The sequence below is a fragment of the Tachypleus tridentatus genome, chromosome 6, assembly GCF_004210375.1.
Source record: "Tachypleus tridentatus isolate NWPU-2018 chromosome 6, ASM421037v1, whole genome shotgun sequence".
NCBI classification, from domain to species: Eukaryota; Metazoa; Arthropoda; class Merostomata; order Xiphosura; family Limulidae; genus Tachypleus; species Tachypleus tridentatus.
The window spans coordinates 100,074,588-100,093,451 of NC_134830.1; the positions used below are offsets into that span (position 1 = coordinate 100,074,588).

Sequence of the window (18,864 nt, forward strand, 5' to 3'; positions counted from 1 at the left end):
GTCGAATGACACAGCAGACAAATCACGTTTTTCTGTTGTGCTCGGCATGGTCAAGTGTGTTAAGGTGTGCGGACTCGTAATCTGAGAGTCGCGGATTCGCATCCCCTTCGAGCCAAACATGCTCGCCCTTTCAGCCGTGGGGGCATTATAATGTGACGGTCAATCCCACTATTTATTGGTAAAAGAGTAGCCCAAGAGTTGACGGTGGGTAGTGATGACTAGCTGCCTTCCCTCTAGTCTTACACTGCTAAATTAGGGACGGCTAGAACAAATAGCCCTCAAGTAGTTTTGCGCGAAATTGAAAAACAAACAAACAAACAAACAATCTTCTGTTGTGGAACAAAACAGTATTGCGCAGTCCAATCATCATGAAATTGTTGGTTTTCGTCTTCAACTTTTCTTTTACGATTAGCTGCCATTTTTGTTACGAAATAATATCAAAATAGGGCTCGTAAGTAAATTTCGAAGAACAATTGGAACGCGTGAGATTTCGTAATTATGGAACTATTACGTCATTGCGCCAATGATTAAATGCCTATGCATTAACGAGATTTGCTTATTAAATTTTCTTTATTGCTCGACACAAATATGGAACCATCCAGTACCTAATCTAATGAATATCTTTCTATGGCGCTTAATCTTCGTGCAGGCGCGAACTCTAAGCGCGCGAACTTTCTATGTTTGACTTTCCCGTTGGATATCGCAGGCCACTCGATGAAAAAAAGCAAACACTTTTTTACGACTATACATGGACACTTCCCTGAAACGAACCTGAGTACGGTGTCATACTCTGGCCCAAAGTTATACCAAATATCACATCCAAAGTATAGACGCCATCAAAGTACGGGATGGAGGACGAGGTCTAGTGCACCTGACCCTCCTGGATATTCCACATAATTACCCAAATACCAAGACAAAAAGCTCGCTCGCCACTCGGCAACTCGTCGCGGGCCGGACTTTGTGCACCACTTTTCTAGACGAATCGTGAATCTTTAACCAGCATTTTAGTGCTAAATCTTGTTCACGCTTTTGTCTGTTTGTCTAATTTATTGCATTTCCCTGTTACTTTTTATATAATAATAATATTTCAGAAAAGTGTCGCTGATAAAAACAATTATTTCTGTTCTATTATGCTGTGGGAGAGTTAACTTTGTAAGATCATAAAACAATAAACAGGTTTGTAATATCTACATCTGTTTAACTTATGTTACCACCATCTATTTATACATGTGGATGTTAGATTTCTCTTTATAAGTCTTAGATAACATAGAACTGGAAACGTAAAGATTTGAAATTAATCTTCCATTAAATTTTCTGTTTTATTAGAAAAATATAGTTATTGACTTTAATCTACAAATGCAACCTCCATCACGGTGGCTCAGGAGTCAAGTTTGAGTGTGGGCGCAGCTGACTTACCACTCAGCCACCAGGGATCTCATACGCTTAGATATCATACCAAGTCAAACTGAAATAATCTAAGATTTTCATCGTCAAAATATAAATACATACTGTTACTTTATTATGAAGTAGATGACAGAAAGGCTACTTCAGTAATTGGGGTTAAGTAATGTTTTAGCTTGATCAGCTGATATTCGAGGTATTTCATTATTTTGTTTGAAGTTAAGCACTTAGCAACACAATGGAATGTCTGTGTTTTGCTCATCATGGGTATCAAACCCCGGATTTTAACATTATTAGTCTGGAGGCGTACCACTGTGCCACTGGTGGGGGGATTTCATTCTCTGTCAGATATTATTTCTGAGAAAATGTTATTGGTATGCTCTTCAACAAGCAATTCCTTCATTCTTTGATGAAACAACTATTGATTTCAAAACTTCTATTCTAAATCCTCCCTCAGTGACTCAGCAATATGTCTGCGGACTTACAACGCTATAAACCGGTTTCGGTACCCATGGTAGGCAGAGCACAGATAGCCCATTTGTAGCTCTGTACTTACCCTCAAAGAAATAAACAAACAACTCTCTTCTAAAAGTAGTCGAAATTAAATGGTTCATCAAATAAAAATTATCTACAGAGGAAAGTAAATGGGTTGTGGTTTTCAGTTACCACCCTTTAATAGGGATTCTTGACTTAATTTTTATCAACTCTTTTGACCTTTTTTAACGAGAACACGACGTTTACTGAGCTGAAAAAGTAGGTAAAATTTGTTATGAATCTTTGTACAGGTTTTTTGGTCTTCGGACAAGTTATTACAACAAAATTAAAATTCCAAAGTAAAATAAATTCTTTTTTTCTTAATAAATATCTATATTTTTCCGTCCAATTCAATTTTACCTTTTTTTCTTAACTGAATATTACTTCCTTTGCGATATAAACATTGCAGTCATTTACATTAAAACCACGCACGTGTCAAACTTCCTTTGCGATATAAACATTGCAGTCATTTACATTAAAACCACGCATGTATCAAACGTCCTTTGCGATATAAACATTGCAGTCATTTACATTAAAACCACGCACGTGTCAAACGTCCTTTGCGATATAAACATTGCAGTCATTTACATTAAAAACCACGCACGTGTCAAACTTCCTTTACGATATAAACATTGCAGTCATTTACATTAAAAACCACGCACATGCCAAACTTCCTTTGCGATATAAACATTGCAGTCACTTACATTAAAATCCACGCACGTGTCAAGCTGTAGTGATGTAAACGTGTACTTTACAAAACTTTGTAACACCTCGAATGGATAACCTACGATATAATGTTTTGGTTTGATTTAGATTAAAAATCGAATACTTCTGATAGAATTACTTAACCCCATAAGATCAACCTGTCTCCACTTTGAAGATAGAGATAAAACGATTGTATGTATTTACTGATTTTTACGATACCTTCAAAGGTTCTAATCAATACCAATTCTGTGGTGTTTCATACTATATGCTACAAACCAGTGGTACCCAGAAGATGACCCATAGGCCACATTCGTCCCTTGGATTTACTGTCATCATCGGAAGAGACTTAATATGGAAAATAATTAGGTGTGTTTGTGTGTTTTTCTTATAGCAAAGCCACATCGGGCTATCTGCTCAGCCCACCGAGGAGAATCGAACCCCTGATTTTAGCGTTGTAAATCCGGAGACATACCGCTGTACTAGTGGGGGCAATAATTGGGAACCACTTTTGTAAAAACAGATAATGGTTTTTTCATAAGACAACAATACATTTATTACACTTTGCTTTCTTTTACCATTTTTTTCGTACTATTTGTTCAGAAAAACATTCTAGTTATTGTAAATTACAGTTTACAATCAATTAAATATTTAGGAAAAAATCGACGCCTTATTAACTATATTGCATTTTTATAATAAAAAGATTGAAATACTAGCAAGTTATTTTTATGAAGCATTTATCTGGATGAGGTATTTTAAGTGAAGTGTAGAAACAGCGTTTTGGTTTGTTTTGACAATGGACTAATTAGTGAACAAAATATTAGTGAACTAATGACCATAAACTTATTATTAAATAAAGAGTGAAGTAAACACATAAATTTCTACCTTGTTATAAGTGAAAAATTCTGTGCTGCAAAGCTTTATGAACCAAATAAAATTTGGCACTTATTTTCAAATCAAAATATTCGCCAAATATCTGTTTAAATAACACGTTTTTAAAACTTAGTACTTCTTTTCCAAAATATTCCGTTTGTAATATCTATTTTTTGGTACATGCTTTAACTCTTTAGAAGTTTATATCCAAGTCCACTACTGGGGAATGTCAGTGTACTTCTAAGAATTTGCAATATTTTCCTCCAGAGGGCGAGCCTATAGTGAGATGGTCATACAATCAGTTTGTGCACAAAGCGGTATAAAAGTACAGGTTAAAGAAATTGACAGGTGGCAGTGTAGCACGTTTTTTTATGTTTTCGGAAATTATGGGTATATATTCTCAAAAGATAAATTCTTTGCATAGTTTCACTACACAGATCGAATTTTTATGATATGACTTTGTTATATGAATTTTCGTGGCTGTTGTCATGGCAGTAAATTTGACAACTAAGACCACAGAGATTGTTTTAAAAGGAGGTCGACCTTGGGGGTTTCAACTTCAAGGTGGAATTGAAAACGGAGACATTCTGACAGTGTCTCAGGTAACTACTTTACTCACTTTTCATTTTTTTTTGTGTACAAAACAATTTCATACCAGAAAGTAACTTATTCTCTATAAGATAAGATAGTGTCAAATAAAATATACAACTTCTACAGTATTACTAAAGTTGATAAGAATATAAAATAACGACTTCAGAAAGGATGATTGAGGAATTTGTCACGGCTTGCTTTCACTTTATTACACTTTCTTCTAAACTGGATTTGTTGTTCAACAGTTTCTCAAGCTATGTCTATTTTAGTACACAGCAGTATCTTGAGTTCTAGTTATATAATAATATAAATAATATTAGAAACACACACACACACACATATATATATATATACATTTAAATCTTCATTGAAGACAGAAGTTTATTAATGTAAGCTGTACAATATGGTTGAAACCTCACGAAACTTTTCTTTAAATAAAAGATAGAGTAAAATAATAAAAACAACAAACTCTATCGAGAAATAATTTCTCACAAAGTGAATGTTTTATTATGAGAAACTAAACAATCGATAGCATTACCTCTTTTACGTTAAAACTGAACACGTTTCGTAGTTCAAGTGTGACGTTCATAAGGAAATGTGACTGGACCTAACGACGATTTTGTCAATTCACATGGTTCATCTTCTCACCATTACCATACGTTTACACTATAAACTCCACAGGCAAATGTTTATTTTGACGTATTTGAAAGTAATATTTCAAAATACGATGGTAACGGTTTGAACAAGTTTATTTTATTTTCTTGTAAATTAATTATTATATTAGTAAAAAAACGGCTATGAAACATGAAGTCGGAACAAACTGATTTATTTTGGCTGTGCTGTGCCTCGTTTACATGAAGGCTAACAGCATGTTTCTACAGACGCAGAACAATGTCTCACCTCCGTGATTACCGAATGTCACTGACTCTAGCTTTAAATAAATGCATTTCTATTCATAAGCACAAAATTATAACTCTAAGAGTTGAATGTGGTAATCAAATGAAATCGACCATCAAACTTTCCGTAATTTTTATAAATATTTAAGAAGTTTTGAACGATGTTTAAATTGTGGGCAGTTGCTTTAAGTTTCTCTTTACGTGAATTGAATCGTCATATTTTTTGTTTGGTGTTTAGTGTGTGTTTTCTCATAGCAAAACCACATTAGGCTATCTGCTGAGCCCACTGAGGGGGAATCGAACACCCTGATTTTAGCGTGGTAAATTCGTAGACTTACCGCTGTACCAGCGGGGAACATTTGCTATAGTACTGTCTAAAAGGGTTTCAAATACTACTGTTATTGAGGATTCTTATGTTTTAACACAGTAAGCGTTCGTGTAAATATATATAAGGACAAGTTCACAGGACAGTGAGAATGAAAATATTTAGTGTCCTTATGTACAGAATATTTTGTTTTCTATGAAGAAATTCATTAAACAGTTTTGTTTATTTATATGTATATTTTGCTTTATAAAATTTGTGCTTAAGATATTTTTTCAGGGGTCTCTAATGTTCTCCTTGCCACAGAGCTACTTAATTCATTTCATATTCATTACTGAATCAAATTTACTTTCAAATTTATTTGAATACATGCTCTAGCCATGGGGCTAACGCTAGAGTTCGAGACATGTTTTTTTTTTTTTTGTAGAAGGTCTGCCACCTGGACTTATACAGTTTCGAACTATTGGCTTGCAACTAAGGTTTCTTAGTTTGTTTTTGTAAATGTGGAAAGAATTGTGCACAATTATATAGTTTTTTCCATAAACCAACCTTGAAAACGATCTTGCACTTCTTATGGATATTTTATGATCTAATCAGTTTATTTGTTTGTTTTTTTGAATTTCGCGCAAAGCTACTCGAGGGCTATCTGCGCTAGCCGTCCACAATTTTGCAGTGTAAGACTAGAGGGAAGGCAGCTAGTCATCACCACCCACCACCAACTCTTGGGCTACTCTTTTACCAACGAATAGTGCAATTGACCGTCACATTATAACGCCCCCACGGCTAAAAGGGCGAGCATGTTTGGCGCGACGGGGATGCGAACCCGCGACCCTCAAATTACGAGTCGCACGCCTGGCCATGCCATCAGTGTGTCAGTGTATTTTTATAAGTGCCCAATTCATTGTAATAAATACACTTGTATCTTGTAGTCATATATGTGTCAAATGCTACAATCGTTAGTTTAATATTGTTTTATTTCGCACGTTACTCACGTTATTGTTGTAGTGGGTGAAGCTTTAACATATAATATTTTATGTTTGCTTCCCATCACTTATCTGTAAATACATTCTAGGTTTAAAAATTACAATTTATATTGAAAAAAAAGAAAAAGCAGAACGAGACATCTTAAACATTTCTCCTGCGATTTAATTAAATTATTATTTTTAAATATAAGTTACTTTTCTCCACAAAAACAGAATTACAACAGTTGTTGTATATTATGTCAATTTGTTGCAGTGGCTTTTAGCGAGAAGTACTAGTGACTTTATCTCCAGGACCTCTAAAACGTTAATTAAGATGGTTTAAAATCGCATACCAGTAATGTTATTTATACCCTTGAAAAATCTGAAAACACTCAAATAAATAACCCGTTGTTATTAACATCTAGCGCAAGATCAAATTTTCAACCTAAACTAGGCCTGACATCCAAATTGACAATACTCATGCAGGATCGATCAAAGTCTGCACGTTTTTACAAGATTCCATAAAATGTTCCAAAGTTTTGAAAGTTTCAAAATGCTAACATAAAATATAAGTTGCTCTCTTATTATTTGTATGGCAGGTGGCACATGATGGCAAAGCTGCTAAAGAAGGAAGCTTGAAAGTTGGTGATCGAGTCCTCAAAATCAATGATGTCCAGTGCTTTTCCTTGGCAGAGGCTTTGGATCTCATCAACAATGCATTCAGAACTCTCAGTATTTTGATACGAAGGTATGATGTTATAGAAGTTTGAGTTTTAGTCCAATTACAACCATCTCGATGAATTAGATTCACCCCAGACTTGCAATTTATAATTATAATTATTTCTTATGGGGAATCAGAATTATTTAAACGATATCGATAATAAGATATGTATTTAGCTATTTATTGTTTTGGAAAACTTTCAAAAATTAAATAAACTTAGTAATTTTGAACAAAACAGTTAACATGGTAAAACTGAGTGATGTGTTGAGTGTGGTAGGACCTATATTTACTCAGAGAATCAGCAGAGAAAAGGGTGGTGGATAATTTAAAGAAAGTTAATGTGCTACATACATCAGTTTCTTACAAGTACATGGTGTTTCTATCAGTTTTAATCTGGTGTATACTAGAAATACATAAGCTGTGTGCATTATCTTTATGTAACATACAGATTTAAAATTGACATTTTTATGAAATGTAAAGTTAATTTCATCTGACACACCATATGCTAGTTTGTTTTTATTTACCATAAACATTGATTATGAAAGAGTGTGAGCTAAATATTAAAGAGTAAGAATATAAACCTGAATAAACATTTAATAAATCGGATGTACCTATAAGTTCAAACTTTGCGATATGCTGTGCACATACACTGAGCCTATCCTCTTATTCCACTCCTTCCAAAATCCTTTAACAGGTTAACTGAAATTTTAAAAAGCAGCTATTTATGAACGTGAAGCAATAATTGTAGTACCTTAAAAATTAAGTGACACTATTAATAATTTGTATTTTCTTCTGTATGTCGTAATGTCCTGTAAGTTAACCTACGACGTGTTTGAGATAGTAATAAACAATTTCTTGTGTTTTCCATGTGCCATTTCTGACATAATGTTATAGAAACTTAAAATGTCAAGTGAATGAGCACACAGCCCATAGTCTGCAAGGCCTAGCAATCAGTAACCATTGTTTATTTATTAATGATTTTATCTGGGTGACAGAGGACAATAAGTATTTGCGATTATGAGAAATTCGAGTGAAACAAATAGAAAAGATAGACGCATGCATACAGCATACACTTTAACATGAAATATAAACTTGAGTTTGATTACTCATCCTTTGGGAAAAATTAGAGTAAGCTATAATTACTTTTTGTAAGGTTTAAATGTAATAAATGTAATTTTAGCAGACTTAGGCTGCTTTAAAAATAAAGCGAGAAAGGGTCGATTTCAAGAAATGTTCCATTGATGTACTATTTGAGAAATTTGTGTACACCAGTCCAGCGGAGGGTTTTATATGTAAATATCATAATATATAGTAATTATTATTATTTTAAAAAGCTCGTGTTATTAGCATGTGAAACAGTATTATCTAGTTCTCAACACTCAAGATTCTCCGTGCCAGCACCTGATCTTATCGTTCACATTGAAAACTATAAATATCAATGAGATTTACAGATTGTCTTTTATTTACCTCACGGTTTACTGATGAGGTGCGATGACAATTGCGGCGAGAAGTTTTGCGCTTCGTGTCAGCTAAGTCGCTGATTATCAGAAGCACATGAGATGGGCGTCAGTGAGATCAGACACATCGTTAGGGTAGATGGTCTGTTTGATACGGTTGTATGTTTCTGTCACCGACATGATCAGATTCTTTTCACCGTTGCCCAAGAACTTTTGTCAAGTTTGGATATTTCCAAAGCAGTAATGAATTTCTATTTTGTAAGTTTCAGACAGTAGGTTCCCCTCCTTTCTTTCATGACAACAATTATTTTTAAATTCAGAAAATAATAATAATTAAATACTTGAAACGTTCATTTGCCATTTAAGAGTTTGTTATGGAAGAATGGTGGTGGATACGCCAAAAATCGAGTTTTGATACTCGCAACGGGCAGAGTACAGATAACCTGTTGTACAGCTTTGGGCTCAAAAACAATGAAGATAAATGAAAGACAGGACGAAGTAGCTGTTTTGTATCCGCGATTAACATTGCTCTTGAATTTTTAAATGGAACCAGCTGAATAGAGCTCTGTCTTTAGCAGCGTCATCTTCAACATACAATTTATTTAAACATCTGAAACAGTTATTTTGTGTGTGTGCGAATAACCTTGTTCACCTGACAGACATCTACCGTTACATCAGGAAAAGAGCAGAGTAATTTAAACAATTGATTCTAGTTTTACTTGTGGTTTAAAAGTCTGTTACTAACCCTAAGTTAACAAAAAGCGTTCTCTGTTTTGTTTTGTTTTTTTATTTTGCAACGGTCGTTGTCGATGTGTGTTAATAAATAAATAAAAAATAACTTCAAATGCATATTTATTATTGCTATGCTTAAGGAATTATCAATGGGTGCTAAATGTACTTCAGAAAGTAATCTGATGGAAGTAATCTTCCAAAAATTATGCAGATACTAAACACGGGCTAAAACTAAATATGAAAAAATAAAATTCAAGATCTACGTTCCAGATATTTCGTACCACGATCCTAAATTGGTACTTGTTGAAAGAGTAAATAGCGCAATGTACGTATAAATGGTTTTATTTTAATTTTAACTGTTAAATATGTTAAATATGAAATAGAATTTCAATGAATTTTAGAACAAGTGTAAAGATATATTTTCAATTACAAAGAATATGTATAATTAATTTGATTATCGTCTTCGAAAGAGAAATATTATCCTAGGTATTTGCTTTCACAATTCTTTGGTGACAAATCGATCAAAATACATATAATGGATACGATGATCCCTCTTCATGACAGTTTATTTTTAATACCTTTATGGTGGCATGCAACATTTGTATGTTACTTCTTTGTAGACTTTTGCACTTTATAGATAAGTTTATTAATTCGACAAATCGAGTCAAGCTGATACAGAGAATTCAGTTCAGGATTTCATCATTCAGGTTCATTGAGATATATTTGATAATAAAAGTACTGTAACTAACAAAGTAACAGAGCCTTACAGCCTCCCCCCCCCAGCCCGGCATGGCCTGGTGGGTTAAGACGTTCGACTCGTAATCTGAAGGTCGCGGGTTCGAACCCCCGTCGCATCAAACATGCTCATCTTTTCAACCGTGGGTGTGTTATAATGTGCGATCAATCCCATTATTCGTTGGTAGAAGAGTAGCCCCCCAAAAGTTGGCGGTGGGCGGTAATGACTAACTGCCTTCCCTCTAGTCTTACACTGCAAAATTAGCGACGGCTCGCGCTGATAGCCCTCGCGTAGCTTTGCGCGAAATTAAACAAACAAACAAAACCATACATCCCCCCAGTGGCACGTCTGTGGACTTAATACACTAGACTTTCAGTACCCATAGTAACCATAGTAAAGTCTCTTTCCCTGTGTTCAAAGTTTTATCTGCATTAAAGTGTCAGTATAAATAGAATCTTGAGGTCATTGCTACATGAATAAGTGATATGAATGATTTAAAATATTTCGCTTTCAATACGCATAAGTTACGAATAACCTCTATATTTTATAAACAGTGTATATAATTCTTGAATTACAGCATTATAAAACTTTTCAAATGACAATCTGATTCTTTACAATTTGAGTTGATGGAAAAGTATTTATATTATTTCTATGTTATAGAGAGTGCCATAATTTCGATAACTGAAACACAAGGTTGTTTTTTTTAGTTTTTTTTCTGTTTTTTGTAAAGATAAGACTGTAAAATAAGTTACTTTTGTGCTCTATTCATCACAGGGATCGACTCTCTAAAGTTAGAGAGTTATAAATTCTAAAGCCAACCGTTGAGCTACCGAGAGTTTATCTGTAGCATAACTGTAATCTTGCGCCAAATTTCAATAAAGACTCTCTGTACGTCTTTTGTTTTGTTTGTCAGTGACATATATATATATATGACCCTATAATAAATTCAATCTATTAACGCAAGTATCGTTCCGCAAATTGTATAACGCAATTTTTTTGACAAATATTACAGTTCAAAATCAGTAATTAAATTACATTATAGAGAGCATCCCTATAAGTTTGGCGACAGCATTTCTGCATTGATTTTGCCAGTTTTTGGGGCAGGTGCTAGTGTACTGTTCTGGTTATGGAACAAGGACCTTGCCTCAGGTCTACGTGACAGTGACAAGTTTCTGCCCATTTTTGAAAACATGGCAGTAAGAGCTTAGAGGTTACTGTTTAGAGTCGGCGTTAGAGAAAGGATTTTATAAGAATATAACTTATGTAACTGTCTACTCTTTTGTCGCTACTCTAATTTATTATGATATACATAAAGCCTGTAAAGTTTTCTCAAAAGGTTTCGACAAATTAATGTTCTAATCTATCGTCGTAGGATGAACGAGTTGGCACAAATGATAAACTTGAATATCAACTTTCTTTCATCAACCTGTTTATCAAAACTATGCTTAAAGGGACGAGCTCTTTTAGACAGGATTATCGAGGTCAGCAGATGAATACTGCTTAGTAGGTAATTTTAGTGTTGTTTTAATCAAATATATGCTGTAGGCGTTGAACATGTATAAACGTTATAAACTGCATTGTTTTTACATATATATATTTAGTTCAAGGTTGTCTAAATCTTCCAATCTTCAAAATGAAGATTATCTTAGAGCGCGCTCTGAATATAAAACAGGATTATGTCGTATTTGCACTTGAAATCTGTCATTTGCTACATATTGTCAGTCTTAACTGTTAAAATATGACCTGCAAAAGTAGTGATTGCGCTTGGTTATAATTCAGATATAAATCAACATTAGTTATTGTTTCATAGATAATAGTATGAAATTTTATAAAGTTTATAGGTGTGCTTAATGAAAATCGATTAAACTATATATTTATGTGCTAATGACGGAATGGACAGTAAATTATAATTTCAATCAAAAGGAATTACTTTATGGCTTTGTTAAGATGTGTTTCAAAATGACCACGGTAAAGATTAGGGTAAGAAATCAAACCTTGAGGGACTTAGCTATATTTTAATGGAAAGAAAAAAAGTAAAACGAAAAAAAAATGTAATTTTAATGAAGGAATAATTTTGTAATTTAAAAGTTTGCAGTTGATCAAGAAAATTATTTGCACGGGAGCTCAAGATTAAAAATGTCATAAGAACAATCAACGTAGCTTTCAAACAGAATACTAAACTAAGACACACAGAAAACTTTGTGAATTACAATGTGCAAAATCTTTACCACTTAGTACCAACAACCAGAAAGAACGTATTTGCGAATAAAATTACAGATGATAAATTTAACACTATAGTTTGAGTTTTATTAACGTTGTCTTTTAGAAAAATATAACTTATAATACGTAAAATTTTAATTTTGAATAAGCAATAGACGTATATTATTAAAAATATCTAAAACTGAGTAGGTTTTCTAGTTTAGACCAAATTATTTTGTTGTGTTTTACCATAAACTACTCAAGAAGCTATTTGCAGACTCTGTCAGCTTTGTAGCTTATCGCTGGCCCAGTGGGGAACAAAAATGCCAATTTTATTTCCAGCAATACCGCTACACTCTCTTGCCATTAAGATACAAACACCACAAATTATATTAAGAAGGTTAAAATATTTAAAAGTCAAAATTAGTTTCTTAATTGGTAGTGTATATCCTCCTTACTTAAGCAACGTAATACATATTGAAGTATATGTAACACTCATAGGATCGGGCGTGGACTAGTGTTTAGCGTGTCCTTAATGTGAATCCAAAAATTTATGATGACATGTTTCTTTGCTGCTCTGTACTTTAGGGCTACGGTTGCACTAGGGGGACACCCAATATTAAAAAGTAAGTAATTAAACAGGTTTTATGTGATTTCCTAATGTACAAACGACATTATATATTAACTACTTATTACGTGTATTGTGTTATGAATGAATTTTTTTTTTCAGAAGCATACTCACAACTAGAGTACCTATTTGAGCAAAGACGTTCTTAAGTTTGAACTCATAGATAAGGAAAAAAAGGCAGATAGCCCAGCAGTTGGCAGCAGGTGTTGCTGAGTAGCTGCCTTCTTCGTAATCTACCAGTGGGTTGACTATGTATAAATAATTCATGTAAAGCTTTTCATCCAATTCTGAAAGATGACAAAATCATTTTATTCATATGGATTCAGAAAGTCATGAAAACTTTATTTTGTAAAGATATATCAGACTGTTGTTTTATTTTATACAATATTAGAGCCCCTCCCAGTAGCACAGCGATAAGTTAGAAGGCTTGTAACCCTGATATTCGGCTTTCAATAACAATAATGGGTACAGCACAGATAGTCCATTGTGTAGCTTGTGATTAACAATATTACACCAAACCCCTTTCAGCCGTGGATGCGTTATAATGTGACAGTCAATCCTACTCTTCGTTGATAAAAGAGTAGCCCAAGAGTTGGCGGTGAGTGATGATGACTAGCTCCCTTCCCTCTAGTCTTACACTGTTAACTTACGGACGGCTAGCGCAGATAGTCCTGGTGTAACTTTGCGCGAAATTCGAAGCAAACCAAACCAAAAACAACGAATAAAACTACAAAATTCGAACAGAATTTTTTATAGCATCTGTGTTTCCCAGACACGAGACACGTAAGGAAGAGAGGAGGCAGCTTACACGAATTTCTTGTTTTCTTATTTTTTTAAAGTTTTTAAGATATACTCTTTATTACTCATTAAGTATCCAGCTCCTAACGTAAGATTTGTGAAAAAAAATTCGAGTTTATTTTCTTGTTTTAATTATTCTGTGAAAAATTTTAACTTTAGGTCTACTAAGAACGGACACGCCTATAGCACACAGACTCCTTCTGAGGTTTGTTTGTATGTTTTAATAGAACAAAATGAACAAAAGAATAACGTGGTATGCAAGTTCATGTCGAGAATGTACAACGTGAGAGATGGTAAACATATGCGACGCTAGGACATAGATAAATAACCAAGTTTATAATAGATGTTTTATGAATATTCCATGAAGGGTGGATATTGCTGAGTAACAAAGGAGAAAATAAATCATGGATTATCAAGAAATGGGTTTTAGAAAATCTGGTTCTTGAATACGCAATTTTTTCATGGTATTCAAACCGAATTCATGAGTTAATCCAAATACTTATATCTCTTCTATGTTCAGTGTTTTATTTGTTTAAATCAAATGAAACTGAATAAATTTAGGGAAATTCAAATGTTCGTAGTCAGAGAGAATCCAATAAGGCATTTGACACTAGGGAAGCATGATGGAACTTTCTCTTTAGTTAAGTTTACAAATTTGAATCTCCAAGTTTACCTGAACATTAGTTATATTAGTAAATACGCTTAAAAAAACATTCGACATTATATATAATAAGACAACTTTAGGCGATTTATTTTATTAAAACTGTTGCGTTTTTCACAAGTGATTCAAAAAATAGTCTAACAAAGCCCACTTTTGGTTACCCTTTGCATATATTTTTTGTCCACCAGTGGCACAGCGGTTTGTCTGCTGACTCACATCGTTAGAAACAGGGTTTCGATACTTGTAGAGAGCAGATCACAGATATCCCATTGTGTAGCTTTGTGCTTAATTCCAAACAAACAAACTTATTCGTTAGCATTAATCTCTCGCGACTTTATTTCGCATGTTTCATTATGGAAACAAATCATAACCTGAGTATTATTTCGACTGAACTACAGAGTAATAGTATATATATATATCATATTGATGTCTAACAAACAGTTTATATAAACATTCGCGATCTTAGTTCTCAGAAGTTTTTAATGGACCATGATCCCCACAAACATCAAGTGTACCTTGGTATCAATGTTATATTGTTAAAATCAGATTTTTTGATAAAATCCTGAAGTTTCGTCTAACTCTCCTGTGACAGAATGGCTTTCATAGCGTTTTTATTATCTGGAGCTATTTGTCAAGCTTCGATACCCATCTCAAAAGCATAATGTACATTTTTGATAGGACTGAAATACGATCTACTCCATTTTCTCAAAAGACTGTTATCCAATTAGTTTAGTTAATATCTATTAAGGTGAAATCAAGACCAATTGCGCCAGTGTACAAGATATGAAAATATAGTCCCTGTAATGCCCCTCTACCAATTCACTGAAAGATATTTTCCGAGAACATTGATGTCTATATGCTCATAAATACTTAATGCTGTTCACGGCAAATGTTTACCACCACTTTATACACCACTTTTCTGTATGGAAATGTGGTTGGATTTGGTTCCAGACGCCTATTATTTGGCCGTAACCAAAAGCATAATTCATCTTCAAGGAAAAAAAAGTGCTCCATATGCCATTGGTTCACCGGACACCTTCTTAGCAGAATTTCAGGCAAACATCATGACCTGTATTATGAGCGGAATGGACTTCATTTAGAGTCTGATCTTTGAGTAATTTGTTTTTTTATCTCTTATACACTGATACGTTGTCCAATTACCGTTGCGGATATTTATTTCAGTCTCACAGAAAGTACAGTAAATTGCTTTTGTTTCGGATGATTGTCTGTCGTGTCAATGTGACAAACAACTGTATCATTGTTTTAACGTCATTTCACTATTCTGTTAACAACACTTTGATACACTGTACCTAATCTGCTACTATTCGTTCATTGGTTCTCAAAATAATTAAAAAATCTAGAATTGTTCTTTTCAATCTATGATGGCTTGCACAGTTTCGAACAATTTGTGATTCATTTCAAAGTGATAATTTAGACAAGACTGTGCGAGACCACTATACAAATATACTGACTAAAAAAAACCAATCATTTCTATTTCAAATCACATGAATGATTATTTAGAATAATAAAACGAAGAGAATGATAAACATTAATGTTAATAGTGATTGTAGGGTTTAGTGGCTGTAGTATTTCAAAGTTTGATTCACCTTCTGATCATTGTTGATAGTTAATTCTGTTCAAGGGTTTCGCTGAAGAATATGCTCATTTTAGGTGATAAAAATTATTGGACAGTAATGTTACTTGTTTATGTGCGTGCTATAACTAATATCATTTGTTTAAAAGGTAACGATTGTTTGTTTGTTTTGGAATTTCGCACAAAGCTACTCGAGGGCTATCTGTGCTAGCCGTCCCTAATTTAGCAGTGTAAGACTAGAGGGAAGGCAGCTAGTCATCACCACCCACCGCCAACTCTTGGGCTACTCTTTTACCAACGAATAGTGGGATTGACCGTCACATTATACACCCCCACGGCTGGGAGGGCGAGCATGTTTAGCGCGACGGGGGCGCGAACCCGCGACCCTCGGATTACGAGTCGCACGCCTTACGCGCTAGCCTATGCCGGGCCAAAAGGTAACGAACTAGTGACCTTGGCATTATATATTATTAAATACAATCTTGTCAGCAGACCTATTTTTAACATAATTACACAAGAGGGGGGAGATTGCATAAGATAGTAATTGATAAATCGCACATGAAAATAGTATTTAAAATCTATTAACAGAATTATAAAGTAATTTCTCCTTGAAATATTTAAAGTTAGGATAATTTTGGAAAAGTGTGATTTTTTTTTTTTTTCATTCAGATTAATGTATTTTGTTTCCTTTTAGGTCCACGTTTAACATACAGTCTCACTACAATTGATCTAGATAGATCACTTATTCATGTTTTATTTTTAATAAATAATTTGCTTTTTGACAGTTTAAAAAAAAAAAGGGGGCATTTCGTGTGTAGATACTCTAGTTGACAAATATATAATAAATATGGTATCATTGTACAAACCCTCGTACAAAGACCATCAAAATTAATGACATACGTATCAGTTTCCACAACTATGTTATCGATAGATATAACTTTGATAAAACTTTGTAGAGACATAAATTTTAATATAATTTGTTAAATGAAGTTTAAAGATGTTTGGAACGAGAGTTAGATAGTTTTTTGTAATACATGACATAAAAGTATGCCTTTTGTTGTAAGTAAAAAACATCCGTTTATTTAGGGTTAATAAAAAGGTAATTTAAAAATATAGTTAGAATTGTAGAGAAACCTTTAAAAACTTTTCATTTCAACTGTAGTTTGAATTACTTTTAAGTTAAGTCGTGGCTAACACATCTCCAAAAACACAAGTTAAAAACCAGATAATTCAATGAACATAATACACGATATTTGATATGAACCATCGTGGTGTAAATTCAGGCTCTACACTTTCTATCTAGAGAACTCTTTTGACATGTTAAAAATACTTGTGTAATATTTTGTGACGGAAGAACAACCCCGAATTCTAGAGTAAAAATTTTTAATATTAAATACTAAATCAATATTGCTTACAACCTACTTACGTCAACCGCTGTTACAGCGGTAAGTCTACGTATTTACAACGCTAAAATCAGGGGTTCGATTACCATCGGTGGATTCAGCAGATATCACGATGTGGCTTTGTTGTAAGAAACCAAACACACACAACCTACTTACATACAGCGTGCTCTGTATGTGTGTGTGTATAAATATATATATGTATATAACAACTACACCTAACTGAATTAGTCCATTATAGATGTTCCACATACGTGTAATCAAGGTAGCTTAACAAGACACTGTTATACATGTGAGCCTTTTTTTTTTCTGTTATTGTTTCATCAAAAGAGTGATAAGCCACCTCAGCACCTTGATAATGCACATAATAAAATATGCAAATGATAATCGCAAAAAAATACCTTTTTTTCGTGAAACCCCGTAGGACATAAGGGAGAGCTTTCATTCCTAGAAATCATAACGTGACTGTGGGTGTTTTATTAGAGTAAAGCCACATCGAGCTATCTGCTGTGTTGACCGAGGAAAATCGAACCTCTGAATTTAGTGTTGTAAATCCGTAGACTTACCAGGGAGCTCTTAATGTGAGAACGGTTCAAAAACAATGAACTAATCATGGTACATTAATGTTCGGAGCAATGTGCTCTTTATATGATTCATGCAACAATTCATTGTGGATTTCTAGTTTTTAACTACTGTTTTACCAATTTGCATGTACTTAGCTAATAGTAGAATCTGTCGGTTTATAATTACAGTACTATTGTACTAAGTATAAAAAATGTCGTTATACATAACAAACTTGCCCATTAAAAGAGAGAGAGAAAAAGGGGAGTTGGCTTAGGGCGTTTCGGTAGACATTAAACACTTAGCCTGGCTAAAAGGCTGACCATTACCTACAATTTGGTGGCATTTAAGAATCACGTGATTACGATGTCCGTGAAAAGTGGTGAACATTTATTATATACGAAATTAGTAGTCATTTTGCTAGATTAGTCAAGGATACATTTAAGTATCAGCTCAAATAAACTGACTAGAGTTAAATAAAACAGATTACATTTGTTTTTTAGTAATCATAATATAGTATAGATTTTGTGTTTTTATTATACTCTCCAAAAATTTCAAAAATGTAATATTTTATAAAAATAAGTTATAATCATTAATGCATACAGAAAAAAAAAAAGAATGTCTGAAATTGACAAAAAGCCATTGTATTAATGAAAAAAAAGAAAACAAACACAATTCTGACTGGTGTTTTTCCTTTGTTTGTTTGTCTTCATTTGTTGTAACCTGACGATGACCAAAGAAGGTCGAAACGTTGTTCGCTCTTCTATGTAAAATATTTTCTCAATCCAAACGAGCCGTTTTTGCATATATATTTGTTGTAACAAAGTTCAGAAGTTCACGTGCTGTCCAGTAATCCAAAAGTCTTATTGGAAAATACCTGTTAGTGGTGAGAGAATGAAATGCTGTTAACCTATCCTATGTCCACATCAACGATGTCATATTTAAAGTCATGCCTTTCGGAAATTGTATTAATATACTTCATACACTCATAATGCAAAAAAGATGCAGCTAATAATAAAGGAGGCATTCTAAGCCACAATTTGCAAAATCATTCATTTCCAAAAACAGTCCTTTAAACGCATGTAGAGTTGAAAGT

General features: G+C 33.6%; 1 protein-coding gene across 2 annotated transcripts in view; it reads left to right on the forward strand.

Moving 5' to 3' along the window:
- Positions 1-3,832: 3,832 nt before the first annotated feature.
- Positions 3,833-18,864, forward strand: part of LOC143253179 (uncharacterized) — a 172,437-nt gene continuing 157,405 nt past the window's right edge. For both annotated transcript variants that reach the window (XM_076506581.1, XM_076506582.1), the window contains exons 1-2: positions 3,833-4,112; positions 6,881-7,029. In XM_076506581.1, coding sequence (XP_076362696.1) covers positions 3,999-4,112; positions 6,881-7,029 — 263 coding nt within the window. In that variant the 5' untranslated portion in view covers positions 3,833-3,998. The remainder of the gene's footprint in view (positions 4,113-6,880; positions 7,030-18,864) is intronic.